Here is a 17,125-nt window from a genome sequence, read left to right as displayed (position 1 = left end):
GAACAACAAACACGTGACGTAGCTACCAAACGGCGCCTCTAATGAAGGAGTAAACTCCATAGAGAGTTAACGTGAACTATTGCGGTTACATGTCCGTACACGACTTTTGCCATTTTAAGAAAAGAAAACAACTCAATGCTGTTCTTTGTTCTTCTTTTAACGACAAAATGTCATCAAGTTCTGATAAAACTGTCGCTTTAGCAGCCTCCACGCTAATCCCTTCTGACATAATTGCACCGGCCTCTTGTTGCTGCTTGCTACGTTACAACTCCGCCGCATCAAAATACTTCCCCTCGATGATTGGTCCTGTCACTTTCTAACCGTGTCCAAATGGTACAGACGGGAGCTTTGCAAGATGGATTCGCCAGTGAGAAACATGGAAACAGGCATATCCATCTGCTTTGCAAGGTTAAGAATAAGGTCTGTTTGATCAAAAGACATCTGCTTAAAGTAATACCTTAAGAAGGTATGTTCTATGAGATTTTGAGGTCATATGAAAGCTATGAATCAACAGTGTTTTATCAATCAAGTTGATCTATTGGATTCTTTTGAGTTCTTATGATGTTTGGGTTAATTACATTGGTCCTTTTTTATTTATACTGCATGTAATGTTTGTTTTGTAGGTTCTTATGTACAGTATTACACTTTTTCTTGTATGTCAAAGTACTTTGTAATCCCTTGGCTTTAAAGTACTATTTAAATAACTTTTTTTTTGTCTTTTAGAGGATGTAACTCACTTGCCTGTAATGATCCCAGTGGGTTCAGTAAACAAACAAAATGATCATTACTTTTTTTCAGATTTCTCTTCATTACAATATCCCGATTTCCCCACCACCGTCCACTCTCCGTGTGGAGGCTGAACTGAATGCTAACTGCACCAGTAAATCTCGAAGCATCATGCTGAGGCTGAAGTCCCTGTAAATAATCATCAACAACAAAGGCTTTTTAAAGTTTCTTTTTCTAAGTGAAAGGTACTGACAACAGGAGAAATTAACTATTTTTCATGGTGTCAATTACAGACATTATGGAAATGAGAATACAACCAACATGGTGATGCTGGAAATCAGACTCCTCTCTGGATATGTCCCAGACCCAGAATCTTTAAGGATGGTGAGTTTTTACTTTAACTTTCACTTAGAATTTGTCAACCATGTTCTTATAGAAACAGTCTTCTGATTTCATACTTAGGGTGAGAAGCATAAATCCTGTCTTACTTCTTCACTGCTATGTTCAAGTCTTAGTATAAACAATAAATGCAATCACTGCAACACATACAAATTATTGTGGTATACAACTAGAATTCACAACTGTCTTTTGAAGTTAAATAACCTTTGAACCATAAATCATAGCCACTTGCTTTTTCCTCTGAAAGCTGTCTGTTGTGCTGTTCCAATGATGCGATCCACAACTTTGTAGCCCTTACAGAACATTTTCTAGCAAGCCTGGAACGTGTCTTACTTTCGGGGGTCTTTAAAGTTTAAATCCATGCCAGTAGCTTTCATACTGAACGTCTTTTATCCATTTTTTAATCAATTTTTCCGATCGTTCCTAGAGATAGCGGCTAATGCCATCTGCCATATTGTCTGATGATATCCCAGAATGTATTGTGACTGGGCTGTGACAACCAATGGCAGGCTGTTCAGCTGTCACTTCATGCTTTGCAAAAGAGCACATTTGCAAACAACTGGAGAAGAGAGTCTGAAAGACTCATAATGGAGAGAAAAAGACACAGAGAGACTGGGATATGTCCCTCTGTATCATTGCAGACAGGAACTGCTTTGAATAATGACTCAAATTCCTTAAAAGTGCAAGGATGTTTTTTTGTAAGTAAAGGTATATTTTGAAGACTTTTTGTCACAGAATGATTAGTTTTTTACTTTTTGGTCCCCTAGAGTTCGAAGAAAAAGTCAGCATGACTGCCATTTATATAGACTTTTTAGAAAAAAATGAACAAAATCAGTACATACATAATTCCTTGGAACCCAGTGTATGTTTATATTTGATGCAGCCTATGGTTTATCCTGTTTACACTGAGAGAAATTCTATTTTTGGTACCAATTGACCACAGCTTTTTATTTATCGAATAAAGAAGCTCAGAGAGCTTGTGTAAAATTTCAGTTTTGGTGCTTGCCTAAAGGAATCCAACCAACAATCTTGAGTTATGGCCTTTGTAATTGCAGGCGCATAATTCTTCATGGGGGGCACAATTTCTGTGTTGAACCTGGACTTTCATTCTAATGCATTTCTAACTTTAATATGAACATATGCTGTAAAGGTTTCAAGTCATCAGCTTGATAAATGTGGTCTCTTTCTTTCTTTTTTTTTTTTTTAACAGATCAAACTATCTGAGCAGGTGGACCGTGTTGAAAATTCTGGAGACCATGTTCAGGTGTATTTAAGAGAGGTGAGAGGGATCACACTGTAGAGTCTTGAGCTGCCCTGTTCAGATTTTTTTACTCATCTGGTTTTCTTTGCACAGCTAATAAAGGACACGGTCGTCTCCCATGTGCTAAGGCTCACACAAGCACTGCCAGTGCAGAACCTGAAGCCAGCTGTGGTGAAGATCTATGACTACTACCAGCCAAGTAAGTCACTCTCAGTCCTGCTGTCCATTCATTTTTGACCAGGATATAAAACAACCATGACAGGGTACTGGGATAGGTTTTGTCAGCAACTGTGATGAACTTTGGACAATTTTTCTCAGTATGGATGGATGAAACTGTCTTTGAAGCAGCAAAAAAATAACACTGAGTAAGTTCTGTTTAGTCTGCACATAAAGGTACAATATGTAGAATTTTTGTGCTGAACTGCTGTCTTCTTATTTCATTATAAATTATGCATCTTCACAAATACTGGTCTTGACTGACACAAAAGAACAGGGCTAACACCGTTTCCTTAAAGGTCTTAAACTGGACTTTTAAAATTTAAGGCTATATATTTCTTTTTATTTTGAGAAGTCTTTTGACTAATTATTTATCTAATTTTCATTTTCTAGTTAAATTTATATGTTGTTATTTATTCATGTATTTTTTATGTATATGTTTGTGCATGTTATAATTAAAGGCATTTACAGCAGTGCTGCCTGTACATACTTGCACAACTTTCTGTGTATGTGTTAGCCCCACTCCTAAGTGTGAGAGAAGCTCAGAGAGGAGCATTCAGTCTTAAAGCAATTTAAGCAAAATAGTTTTAGAAAAGAAAAAGGGATGGTTTTCTAAACATAGACAAGACTAATTGTTATCGAAGGCTGCCCGAGATAAAAAACAGAAAATCAGTGGCAGCAATGTTACTACATTGATATTTAGCACCTGGCTTGATGTTTAAGAAGAAATAGCGATTTTAAAATAAGAAAATTAGCATTTTAGAGTGTTATACCAAAGCTGTGACATAACACCAGACATGTCACCAAGAGCATTAAAAACCAATCAGTAACCACAGCATATTAAAGTAAAACAAGATCAGTTCTCTGAAAAGCTATCAAACCAGTCCCTGAAGCAACGAGGGAGAGAGAAAGACAAGAAGAGTTAGCATGCTACAGTGAATTAAACACCTACCATGCAACATTAACAAGTTAATTCCCTGATTTAAGTGTCCTTTTTGGTTTATATTATTTTATGTTTGCATTCATGTAATGTAGGTCACCTTTATTTCAGGTTTTTCAGCAGTCGTTAGACTTCTCTCATGGTTTGTATTTTACCCCAAATGAAAGTATCACTGTAAGATGAACAGGTGAAAAACAGCAAATTCAAGCAAGCATGAATGTGAGCTTTATAAAGGAAGCAGTATTCACTATTTCATTGATTATAGATTAATAGCTCACATAGTATTTTTTTAGGCCTGACTGAATTTCTTCCACAAACTGTTGCATAGACATTTTCCAGAATTCAGCTAAATCAGTGTTGGAGGCTCAAATCCCCTCTTATTACAAATGACTTACTATGACAAAAAAAACCAAAACCTTTTTACTCTTATGAAACAACAATCTAGTTCTCTAACCTCTGGCCTACCAAACTGACATAAAGTGTCCTTCTGTTTTTTAATAGTTAAGCTGTCTATGATCAGCTTAGCACACCTACTAAAATATGTTACAGTAAATATCAGTATATTGTATATTGATAGAGTAGAAGCATTAAGCAATCCCATTCATTTTCTTCATGGCAGGTTTGGTTATGAGCTATCATATCGTAACCATCCAAGGTAGACTAGCCACAAGCTAGAGTATCTGAGCATAAAATGATGGTATACTGTATGCTCCTGGGAAAGACACATTTCTTTTCACCAAATCTGTTGTTGTTTGAGAGAGATATAGGTTATGCATGATTAGGGGCTTGCTGGTATGACTGCAGGTTAGCAGATTGAACCTGTTTACCTGGAGACTTAAAGGCACATTGTGTAGGGGTAGAACAAGACAGCTCAAGAGATGGGATGAGATTATGGAATAGGTTTCTGTTCTTTAAGTGAAAGACATAAAATGCTAAGATTTAGTAATAATAGAAGCAGTCTGAAAAATCCAAACTGTATATTTTGAAATATACTTTAAAATCTCATGACAAGATCTCATCAGATCCCCAACAGAGTGCAATATTTTTAGCGTGGTAGCATCAGCTAAACAAACTTGGTAAAAATGAAACATGATATTTGTAAGCAGTCCTATATAAATAAGCGTTAAATCACCTGAATTTTAAATTTTTATTTTTTTAATTAACTTATTCATGGGGAGGGTCCATGTATGAACTCCACTATCTTAGATCTATAGTAGATCTTGCATGTTTTAAAGTACCACAGAAGGGACCAAATAACAGATACACAAACCCATTCTCAATAGTTATCAGGCTGTGATCATGGAAATTATGTTTAAAGGCAGGTGCACGCTGATCGTCTCTGAGTCAGCTGTTATCTAAGTACAACACAAAAGGCTTGAAAAAAAAAGTAGTAAAGCTTGTTAAGTTAATTTTTAACAACATTTAGGCTACCAGTGGGGATGCTGTTAGGAACACATTGCAAAGTAAACCAATTTCGAGATAAAGTTAAGGTTTTCTCTCTCTTTCAATTTTTGCTGGCACTGCATTTCACACTGTGCACAATGTAAACAGTAGGGTTTTGTTTTATTTTACATATGGTCAGATTTGAGTCCAGCGTCAAATTTTTTAAGTAATGCGTCAGTTACACTTGGATTGCAGAGAAAATGTTTAATCAACGAACAAGTTCACCATTTTAAAATGGAGCTATCACTGTTTAATCTTTGTTGTGCTTATTTTTCATTCTGCTTTTTCCTTTCAGGTTATGGTGCTGAGATAGAGTACACTGACCCCTGTGCAGCAGGTAAACATCTCATCAGTGATAAGTGAAATGAGTATTGTGATACTCATTAATTTATCACAACGTAGTTTATAATGCTGAGGGCAGATTACAGTTTTTTTTGCCTAATGTGATGGTCCCTGGGTCAGATTAAGCTGTCACAGAGCCATAAATTGGTGTTGTAACTTAATCGACCAATACGTTAGAATGCACGGTGGCCTTCATCATTTTTTTTGCGCTTCATTTTTTGGTTTTGTTTACACTTTGACATTTTTTGCATGGAGAGTGAATGTCGCTGACATGCCAGGATAGATTCTGGATAGCTGGAAAAAAAACTTCAATATGCAACGTTTTTCCGTTGGGAGGTCATGAGGAATCCCAGATAAACAATCCATTTTTGGGCCTGCCGAATCCTGAGACCCTACCATTGCAAGATATGATCCTGCCTCTAACATCTAATCTGACCTCGGCATAAGACAGGCACTCAGAGGTGTAACTGCAACACATGTTTATAGGAAGGTGTTTGTCTTTGGGCAGTTGTTCGAAGTAAAAAGGTGGCATGTGAATTGTTAGTTGAAATCAAGAAAATATGTTTTTTGTAACACAGTTTCAACAAAGATGGGCACGTATCTGTTAATGATAAATCATTGCTTAAGCAAACAAATAATTCTTGATGCAGATATAGATTTTAAATAAAATTATTTAAACCTTTGACTTCTGTTAAACTAAGCATCTGTTGACCTTTTTTTTCAAACAAACATGTTCTTGGCTTGTACACAATCAGTTTGTTCACCTGAGAAAGAAGGATCAGCTTCTTACAGGTGCATAAATTGTGGCTGCTGGATCACAGAACAGAAATCATAGCTTTTCAGTGATGTATGTCATTAGTGATATTTGTATACAACAGCTATATAAATAATCATTATGATGAGACAGCACAATGTTGGCCCAGAAGGGAATTGCCATGAATGGAATGAACTGATTAAATGCTATCAAAATTGTTAGCTTTGTTAATGGAATAACATTTTACAGACTTACATTTTTGACTGACTTTGCCCACCTCTGACTAACAAGATAATGTAATTTATGGATTTCAAAAGGTTCTTTATTGCATACTTCAATATGTTTAAATCATGTCTTATGTCAACCTTTTTTTGAGATCTAAAATTGACTTTAACCGTTTGAACCACTAACATGACTCATTATGTGTACTTTGACTATGATGATACAATAATCCCAATTTTCTTCCCATTCAGCCTGAAGAGTGCAAAGTAACTGGAAAAACCTTAATGGATCCTTTTTGATCAGTGGAATGGAATTAAAAATAAAATAATTTTTGTGTCTGTTTTCAGTCTCTGTTTGTGTTTTTAAGAGTTTACCTGACAGTTTGACTAAATGATCAGAGCAATCATTAGCATCCTATAAGGTTTTGTGTAACACTGTTCACTGCCCCAGTAAATACAGAGTGTCTGTGGGGTCTTAAAAATGATTAAAAGTTGTTATACCACGGTCTTGGTGAATACTCGATTCTGATTGGCTATGGAAGTTCTATTGGTGTCCATTAACCTCTTACATATAGACATCTATGGAACTTCTCAAGTAGCTCTGGTAAAAAAAAATAATATATGTAGCCTCTTTGGCTGTGTTTGCCCAATGCCACAATACATCAATGTGTCTGCCATATTGCCTGAGGCAAATCCAGCTCGTATATAAGGGAACTTGAGATTTTCTGAATAAAAAACACTTACGTTCACATAAAACAGATTCTGACGAATCGTTTATGTACTCAATGATATATATTCATGTATGTAATGTATGCTTTTACTGTTCTTCTTAGTGTCAAATGTTAAAATGCTTTTGTTAAATCGATAGCTGCATTTGTAAAAACCCATCAGTGTTTATACGTGTCTGCATGTGAATTGGTGAGTGTAAGGGTGATAACGGGAGATTTCTTAGTGAAAGCTAAGTTTTCCAGTGCTACTGGTACAAAGAGTGAAAATTTAGTCAGTTTACTTGATCTAGCTAATGTTACAGCTGTACAATATACTGTATGTCTGTTAATTAAAGCCAAATAAACCTGAAAAACATTTTTTAAACAAAAATCCATCCATCCATCCATCCATTTTTTTTACATTTGAAAAATATGTATTTAATAAGCCTAATCAATTACATCTAAATTAGAAAATAATGTTGTCTCCTTTCAAAAGGTCAAAAATCCTTTAAAATAGGCTACTGAAATATTTTGCTTCAAATACCAGGTCATTTATTTTTGGTTGATATATTGACATATTGATACCATTTCTTGTAATTCTCAACTTTCCCAACCAACCTTGAACACATCATAAACAACCTTAGTTAGCTAGTTTCGTTAATGTCTGTCATGCTGATTTCAACACAGACCTCAGCATTGGATTACTTATTTTTAACCAATAGGATCTTCTATAAAGTTTGGGAGCACTTTTTACAGCCCATCTGAGCAGATGATGAGGGTAGAGTCAATCTGGAGTCGGAGGCTAGCTGTTACCTCTGCTATGACCCAGCTGCAGACATGACAGAGTCCCCCTCTCCTCCTCCCCAAGGCTGGCAGGCAAAGGTACCGTATTCAGGCTTAATTTGATTCACAAAACCTGTGCACCTGTGTTTGAACAAAGAGATATTAAATCATGGTAAGTTCATACAGGGCTGGTGAGACTTTGTTAAAAGATGGAGGATTAAAATGTCTGTACTTAGGCTCAGCTAACTTTAACAAGTGTTTAAACCAGGTTTTGGTACACGTCTTTACCTTACTGAGAGGTCCATGAGAGTTATATTTGTGCCCTTAGTCTGAGCGAGCAATGGGAAACTTTGAGTGCAGAAAAATACATTGTGCAAGCACACTAATCATATTTGGAGGAAAAATGAATCTTGAGCAAAAGTTGAGCAAACAAGAATCTATTCTATGTTCAGTTTCATTGTATGGTCTCTCACAAACTCTTCCTCAGTGTGCTGTCAGACGTAGTCGTCTTCTCCTCTCTCAAAATCTGCTCAGTATGTCCACGCTCAATCAGAGAACTCATGGGGTGTTAAACTCTGTAGTAATAGTTTGTGCTTTGGCCTTGCGCAGAAGACATGCTGTAGTTAGACACCAGGTCATAATATTTACATAACGAAAAAATGTGTTTACCTCCTTGTTTTTCTTTGTTGATTACACATCCAGGATGCTTATACCTGCAGGATGATTGTCAATATTCTAATTGTTTATTTGCAAACGAGATACTTGTCAGATTGTAAGACTACACACCTGCTGTCCTTTTTAAAGATTCTAGTTATGCAGACAAAAGTTCTAACAGAAAGGTGCACGATCAAATATTTTTTTAGAAGACAGGTAAAATCAAAGGATGATCAACATTATCAGCTGACTCTGTAATCATGCTGTTGTCATAACTCCACATGGTGGTCTACTTTTTTCAATATTTCTCTTTAGCATTGACGCAGTTTTGTTTATGCTGCTGCTGTTTGTTAACTGTAAAATTCTAGAAAACATACAGTGTCCCCTGTCATTACCTGGTCTGCTAGCTCTCATTGGCTCTATTGTGGGCATTCAGTCAGTGGCAGCCCTACGTGGAATTGCACATATCAAACGCTTTGAGATTTTCCACTCTGTAGGCCCTCTCTTCTTCAGCTAATGGTAAACAAGGGAAAGCAAAATCAGACAGTATGCTCTACCAGTTATGAGATATATATATGTGTGTGAGTGTTAAATCAATTTAGATTTCCCATATTTGTTTCTGTTTTTAATAATACTGCAAGGTGTTGTTAGATTCATGTTGAAAAATGAATCAAATGTACATTTTTAATCTAACTGGTACAGAAAGGGATTCTCAGGATTCAGTACATTTTACTATAAAATCTTTATCTGGCAAAAAAATCTTAAGTGTGCACTTTGAAGTCCACATTTTGAAGTGAGTGCTTTAGAGTGTAATTTGTAGTGTACACTTCCAAGTGTGCACTTTGAAGCGTGTACACTGGACTGCACCTTGAAGTGTGCACTTTAAAGTACACTTTAAAGTGTACTTTACAGTATCCACTTTTAGAATATGCAATAGAATAGAACAGTCTATTTTAATCACCAAACTAGTGTCATTTGGGGTCGAATTGACATTATACAGCCACTTAGAGGGCATTTCGAAGTATCATGATACGTATCGTGTATTGGAATATAGCAAAAACATATTAGGATATCAATTTTAGGCCATATTGCCCAGCTCTAGCTGCCATTATACTAAATTGCTTTTCTTCAAAGCGTACAGATGGGGAGACATTTCATAAGTTATTCCTATGACTTGATTTCTGAGATGGAGAACTGTAACTGTAATAGGTTTTAGAGATGACAGGTGAAATGGATCCAGCTACCTACAGAGCACCTACAGCTAACGCAGCTTGCTGGAAAGGGCTATGATAACAAGCTGCAGAGGCTCAGTGAACCAATCTCTAATGCTTAAACCCATCCAAGGATCGATTCAAGCTTGATTTTTACCGATCCAGATCCCTACGGACCATGCACGTGGACCTTTGACATTAGGATCAGTTTATCTTTACACCACTCATTTTTAAGCATTCTAAAGTTGCAGATTTATTAAAACCTAAAAATCTTCATAATGATGCAGTTATTTTCAATTAGTCTACAGTTTACAACATAATGATAATCCAAAATTCTTCAGAAAGTGCAGACCATAAAAGGCTGTATATTTACATAGCACTTTAAATAACCTCAAATGTGTTTATTTAGTGACAAGGGGAAGGGCTTTGCAGGAGAGATGATATCACTGAACAGACTCTGACATTCATCTCACACAGTCATGGACCGTCCTAGAATTCAGACGTGGACTCTGTTTGTCTGCTTGGGCTGGATGTTTGCAGGCCAGGCGGCAGCAGAACCGTAAGTTTATTTAACCTTGAAAAAGCTCTAAATGATGATAGGATGTCAAGTGGAATAGGAGAGAGTAACTGGGTCAGTGTTAGAGAGCAGTGACATACTCATGTCTGAATGGTGAGTTTAAAAGGACTTTTTTTGTCATGATTATTTTTGGGACTATAAGCAAAATTGAGTAAAAAAAGGTATGGGTTGAAAAATATCCTTATGTGTATATCCTGACTATTAAAATTGTTGTCAGAGTATATATAATCCAGATTTGTGTTTGACAAAAATATGCTTTTTTTAAAATAGTATTGCACTTGTGAGAGCATTTTGTTAATGCCTGGTTTAGATTTTATGTGGTTTTTCTAATGCATCAGCTCATATTTGGGCTGTTTGGAGCTTAAAAAAGGACGTGTAGGACATGAAGGACACACTGTAGTTTTCATAATTTACAAAAAAGTATCTTACCATAACAAATCATTAGTTTCAGCACTGACAGCCGAAGTGAATTTAGAAATCCAGTAAATGAAATTACATCATTCAAATGATGGCGACACCATATTCATTGTGTGGCTGAAAGGATTGGATATGGATTTTATGGAGTTAAAGACTGGGAGAAGACTGTTCATTTTCATCATTTGCCAATTAAATGGCTAGAGATGATGGCTAGCAGCAATGAAAAAGAAGGATCCACCAGTTAGCGGTAATGCTAGGGTTTGTAGTGAGAACTTTGTGGCTCAAGACAACCTTAGGGAAAGTTTTATTAATGAGGCAGTAGTACTAGTGAGTCGTTGCTCCAAAAGTTTGAAATCAGAGGCTTTTTCTTCGGTATTTGACTCATCTTCTTATGATACTGGGTCTACAGACCGTCCCATCCAGTTTAATAGTAAAGAGGTGGGTGTGTACCGAAAGGAAAGAGCCCAATGGTGTGCCCATCTGGCAGAACACAGAGAGATGATTATACCGCCAGCAAATGCTTAACTACCCAGTTTTGTTGGGTGGCAGGAAAGGAGCTGTAAATATTCACCAGAATCTCTTACATGTTCATCATCTCTGGGTTACAATCAGTGTTTGAATTTTACAGCAGCTTTTGGGGGAGCCCCATTTTCCAATTTGCACCACGACGTTCAAAGTCACATACACCACACATACGCTGCCAAACTCCTCAATCTGCTTACAACTTTGGTATCTGGCCTGGTACAAACAATGGCATGCATCTGTAAGTGAACTTTCAATAGCATATCATACTGCCTTTTTTTTTCTTAAAGAAAATAGTTTTTAATTTTTAAATAAATAAGAAAGAAATAAGTTAGTGTAAAAGTTAGTGTGCAATAATCTAAATCTAAGATCAAAATATCATAACACCAAGGTGGTGTGGGGAAGCTCTGCCTCTGTCACACTTGTCTTTGCAGCACAGGCTATTAGTCAGTGACTTTTCTGGTCCATTCAGCCTGATGCATTGATTGACCTTAAAAGAGGTAACAAATTGGGATAGAACGTTAAATATGGCATTGCATCAAATATATTTTTCTGTTGTTTTAGCAGGTCAGGCTGAAAGTCAGTCTTCTGGCATGACACGCAGGAAAGAGATATGATCAGTGTTGAGCAGCAATGGGAAGTGCAAAATGAAAAAGTTAGTGTGAGCACCGAGACAGAAGAGGAAGTGGCACTTATCAAGAGTACAGCAACACATCATCATACAAGTTGATTCCCCATGATCATTGTTACAGCAAAGCTGTTTACTGCAGACCTTCATCGTCACCATCTGAGTTGAGTGATGAGGAAACTGTATTGAGTGAAAAAGAAATGGAGGGGTCTGAGGTGCAGCATGGAGGAGAGACTGGATGAATATGATGAGGATAAGTTCAGACTCAGTGATAGTGACAGCTAACCTTGCAAAGCAGATGGATACACCTTGTTTTTCACTGGTGAATCCATCTTGCAAAGCTCCCATCTGAATTGTTCGGGCCCGGTTAGAGAGTGACAGGACCAATCAATGACAAGGGGCAGTACTTTAAGGCGCAGCAGAGTCGTGATGTAAACAAGCAGCAGCAATAGCTGGTGCAGTTATGGAGGAAGAGATTAGTGTGGATGCTGCTAAAGTGCCAGTTTTATCAGAACTTGATGGCATTTCTTCATTAAAAGAAGAACAAAGAACAACAGTGAGTTGTTTTCTTTTCATAATGACAAAAGTTGAGTACTTACATGTCTATAGTCGTCAAGTTTCATGTTATTCCTGAGTAGCTGTGCCAGCACAGCTTGATAGAAGCTACATCACGTGTTTTGTTGCTCTGATTGGCCCGTAGAGATGTGACAGACAGAACGTTCACCCAATCACACTCCGAGTTTTTTTCAAATCCTCTGCCTTCTCTCAACCATTTCCTATTGAAGCTTTTCCAGATGGATGTGTGAAACAAATCTATCTGGTGTGTCAGGTTAGATGACGGCATGAGTGATGAGAGTGTGAGTGATGTGTGGATGAGGTCTCAGAGGAGGAAATGAGCATCATGTCCCATATAGAAGTTTTAAAGCTCTTCAGTGTGTGCCACTGGGAGGGTTGTGGCAAGTCTATTGCCCCGCCACTAACTTCAGAAAATGTGGATTTGGAATACAGATACAAACCGAATGTATTGATGGCCATGAGTACGTCTTTATCTCAGTTTATGTGTTGAATGTTTCTCTGACTGCAGGCAGTACCTGGTTGCCATTCCTCGAGTGTTAGAAACTGGGACTGAGGCTAAATACTGCCTGAATCTTCTTCAGCCGGATGAGCCTCTGGTCATCACCATCACCCTGGCCTCAGAGGAAGAGGAAATGATCCTGCTCAAGATTACTGCCCAGATGGAATTTCATCAATGTTATACATTTCAGGTCAGCTCCTCAAACTGTTTGTTTCAGTCAGTATGTTTACATGCATAGTTGTTGAGCTATGATTATACACTAGGCCCATAGGTGGTGGGTGGGGCTGGGATTTGGGAAGGCTAATGTCTGAGAATCTCTGAAAAAATGTCAAATATTTCATGACAATATTGATGTCTTGTTGAGTCATTTAGGCTGAACGTTCTTATTTGTTACACTGATCATAGTATCACCGTTGAAAGCTTTTAAGAGGGGGAAAACACTCATGGAAGCGCATGCATCAATAAGTAAAAGTAAAAGTAAATGCTGTTCACTTAAAAGAAATTTGTAGTCGTGGTTGCCACCTATGTGTTTAAGTTAGTTTTCTTGTTTTTAATGGAAAAGTTATAATAGAATGCACTAGTCCAGGGGTCAGCAACTTTTCTGACTCCTGACTCCTGACTCCTGTGCTAGATGATGAGGAGACAAGCTTGGACTATACTTCTTCAGAAACCCATTTGAAAGGTAACACCCAAAAAAGGGGAAAATAGAATAATACTAATAGGCATTCACACACCTAAAAGTATGGCTGTCTCTTAACCAGCATGACAGGGCCAAAAACACTGACTGATAGTGATCCTGATATGATTTTTAAGGTACAGGAACTGGCTAATGTTATGCAGCCCTTTACTTCCCCAAACAACTGCATTACTGGCCCAAACACATAAGAAATACATAAAACTGTCCATAAATTTGTAGACTTTTATCCTGGCAGTAGAGTAAAGGGAAGGATTCCCCTCTGCTGTACACACACCAGTAACCACACCAGTATGTAAACATCACCGAAGCAAAATTCTGTCTCAGACTGTTCCGGTTTCAACAATTTAAATAGTGACCCAGATGGGAGTGTCCAAGTGACTAAAACAAACAGTTTAAATTGTAATCTCAGTTTTTCTGTGGTGGTCAGGTGATGGAGACCCCTGATGTGCTTCATTTGGAAGAAACAGAGTAAGCTTATTGCTCAGTGATAGCTGCCACTGCCCAAAGTTGTTGTTTTTTTTTTCTTTTTTTGCCCTTGAGGCCTCTAAGTGGTTACGTGTGAAGCTATGAATTGACCTCTGTGATGTGGCTTGTTGTCCAACCTTTAAGCTGATTTTCTATATTGTATCGGTTTTGGATCTAAATAGGATGAGAGGCTGTGAGGGACTATAATTCTCTTGTTTTTGGATAAATGCCACAATGAGAGAGTACACAACAGCTACATTTACATAAAGGATTCCCCAATGACATTATCTAGCTGTGGAAGTCCAACCTGGAGGAATTCTACTAAGTACAAGTACTAAGTACAAGACCAACATGTTTACATGCATTCTTAAAGTCAAATTTTATTCAGACTACCAATGAATGCTCTTTCTCTAACTGCATGCAAATGAATTATCCACTCACTCAAACAAACACATTAGTGAAGCATAAGTAATCTATAAATACCTGTCATGGATTGGTTCCACCTTTTTTTAGTCATGAGTTCCGTACAAAACCTGTTGTATGGTGTTTCCTCTGATTCTCTTCATTTATCTCACAGGTTCCTGTGGTGAAGGATTCTAAAGAGATGAATTTTAAGGTGAAGGCTGAAGGATCTAAATTCTTCTCAGAAGAAGTCAGGAAAGTCATGATCAAAGACTTTGGACAGATGACTTTCATCCAAACAGACAAACCCATCTACCTGCCAGGACAAACAGGTAGCAACTACAGATTTCTGGGACCAATAGGATATTATCTTTAATTTTTCAGAAAGCATCTGTAAAAGTGGAGTTTTCTTTAACCGGCATTTGCTGGTCTCTCTCTGGCCGGCTCACAAATGAAAATAATGGTCAAAATCTCTGGGTGAAAAATATGCCAATTACCAGATGAATAAATAATGAATAATTATATGTTATACATTGTGTTACCTAGAAGATATGTTGTGAAGAATCCTTTAACATAAACTCAAAGTAATTTTGCTAAAACACATCCCTGCAGTGCTGGAGTTGTTTATCTACTAGGCAGCAGACGCATTGCTAATGTAGTTACCTGAATATTCATGAGATCAACATGGATGACATCAAACAAAGCCTGTCTCTGGGGGACTTTAGAGCTACTGAAAACTGTGCAGGGAAATTTCAGCCAAGACACTTTTGAAAAAGTCGTTTTTAATCTCAATGAGGTTTTCCTAGTTAAATAAAGGTTAAATAAAATCAGCAGTTTGTAAGGATTTTGGATTAGTTATTGCAGCCAGTGAGACACTGACGGGCCAGCGCAGAGCAGAGTTGTCGTGGATTTAGATGAGTGGGTAAATGTAACTATGACCAATTCTCAGATAAAGTGGAACTATATTCAACACTGAACCATGTCATACAGAACAGCATGGACTGCTTGGGGCTGGTGGTGAGAGCACCATCTCATTTCCCCATAGCTGGGTGTTCATGGTTGGGGTGTCCTAGCTAATTAGCAGCAGCAATGTAGGAAGATCCATCAATGAGAGGAGGACTGTACTGAACTTTTGCATCTCTTTGGGACTACTCTAAATACCCACAATGGTTGGATTTACTGGTTGAGGTTACAATTGAAATCTTCATTAGGACCAGTAAGACTCCATTTTCATGTGTAACATGGAGTTTTAGCATGTTTTATAGTTAACTGAGCACTGTTTAGTTATTTGTTAGGACAATATGTTGGCGTTTTTGGTGGAGGATGGTGTTTGGCTGTTGTTTGCTGCTAAGTTATGGTAGAGGCTAATGTGCTAACTGGGAGCCAGTGGTGCTTACGTGTAGCTATATTGTGCAACTGACTGCATGTATGGAAGGAATAGGTCATAGCTTTCATGATGTTTGTAGAAACCGCTTACACAAAGACAAAAGACTGTCTTTCCACTGACATTTCCTAGGTCTGGTCATATGAAATGTGCAGGCTGTAATAATAGTAACATTTATTCGGGTTTATTGTTGGCTCAGTTTCTACTGTCAGTCTTGGGTCAGGTTCAGACAGAAAAATGTGTCCTCAGTCCTGTTTTAAACGTACTTGAAGCAGGGGTTTTGATTTATGTGTTTTGCTGGTTATTGGTCACATGGTTATCAAATGCAAATGTCCAGTAGTCGTTTTGATGGCCGAAACTCTTTGGGAGACCAAAAAAAATAAATAAGTAATAATAAAAAAAAGTAAAAACAAGAGTTTACAAAGTTCTCTGATATCCAAGCAAAGCAAATCACACAAATCAACAAGGACATTTAAGGATTGTAAAAGATTTTAAGTGATTATTGGTGGATATCTTTCTTATGTTATTGAGCAAAATAGCCCACATTAATGCCAGAGGCCTTTTTTCTATTTTCTTTTTTTTTTTTATATCAAAAAGTGTTTTATTGTCTTCAGTGCATTTCAGAGTCTTCACCCTGGACAGCATGTTCAGACCTGCTAAGGGGCTGGTGAGTATTTGAACTTTATGAACTTTGATTTGGATCCAGTTTATCCAAACAAAGTTTTCAATAACTCTGTTACTCAATAACAAGAGCAAAGTGAAAGCTACACAGCTGTGTTGTGTTGCCATGGCTTTCTGCTGGATCAGTAAACAAACTATTCCAGTAAGAGTTTAGTGTCAGTAGTGTGTCTTCATGAGGTAAACAAGGACGAGGCTAAAGTCTATCATTGTTTGTAAGTGGAGATCCTTTTACCATTTTACATTTGAAGCCGCAAACCCAGTTTATACTCTATACTTAACAGGACTGTTAAATGATCAATTTTAAGATTGCCAAAATCATGATTAATCACAGTTCTAATCATGTTTAAAAACTAATTTATTTTGCATTTTAAGACACAATTTTTTTTGCAGTTTCTGAACATGAACAAACCACAGCCTGCTGCAATATTTGTTTAAAAGCTATAGCAACTAAAGGAAGCAGCACCACAAACTTGTTTAAACCTCTCAATCAAAGACATGCAGCCAAGCCTCGCTCTCAAACAAACAGTAAAAGACAGAAACTACCAGAACACCGGGCTCATGAGTCTGATTTTATAACTGAGAGACAAAGTGACAGAGTCAGAAAACAACTTGACTTTGCT

The 17,125-nt window shown here is 37.3% G+C and overlaps 2 protein-coding genes across 3 annotated transcripts in view; both read left to right on the top strand.

The window, feature by feature from the left end:
- Positions 1 to 6,643, top strand: part of LOC121526112 (alpha-2-macroglobulin-like) — a 38,771-nt gene extending 32,128 nt beyond the window's left edge. Inside the window, exons 31-36 of the mRNA XM_041812472.1 lie at positions 799 to 917; positions 1,020 to 1,110; positions 2,336 to 2,404; positions 2,480 to 2,585; positions 5,281 to 5,322; positions 6,555 to 6,643. Coding sequence (XP_041668406.1) covers positions 799 to 917; positions 1,020 to 1,110; positions 2,336 to 2,404; positions 2,480 to 2,585; positions 5,281 to 5,322; positions 6,555 to 6,559 — 432 coding nt within the window. The 3' untranslated portion in view covers positions 6,560 to 6,643. The remainder of the gene's footprint in view (positions 1 to 798; positions 918 to 1,019; positions 1,111 to 2,335; positions 2,405 to 2,479; positions 2,586 to 5,280; positions 5,323 to 6,554) is intronic.
- Positions 6,644 to 10,144: 3,501 nt separating this feature from the next.
- The window catches only part of LOC121524699 (alpha-2-macroglobulin-like), a 65,236-nt gene continuing 58,255 nt past the window's right edge, over positions 10,145 to 17,125 (top strand). For both annotated transcript variants that reach the window (XR_005993165.1, XM_041810175.1), the window contains exons 1-4: positions 10,145 to 10,216; positions 12,886 to 13,066; positions 14,616 to 14,772; positions 16,439 to 16,491. Coding sequence is in view for 1 of the 2 variants with exons in the window: in XM_041810175.1 (XP_041666109.1) it covers positions 10,188 to 10,216; positions 12,886 to 13,066; positions 14,616 to 14,772; positions 16,439 to 16,491 (420 nt within the window). In the remaining variant the exon portion in view is untranslated. The remainder of the gene's footprint in view (positions 10,217 to 12,885; positions 13,067 to 14,615; positions 14,773 to 16,438; positions 16,492 to 17,125) is intronic.

This window comes from Cheilinus undulatus, linkage group 2 (genome assembly GCF_018320785.1).
Source record: "Cheilinus undulatus linkage group 2, ASM1832078v1, whole genome shotgun sequence".
NCBI lineage: Eukaryota > Metazoa > Chordata > Actinopteri > Labriformes > Labridae > Cheilinus > Cheilinus undulatus.
Note: the sequence above shows the minus strand (reverse complement) of the source record. Positions and strands in the feature narration are given on the sequence as shown.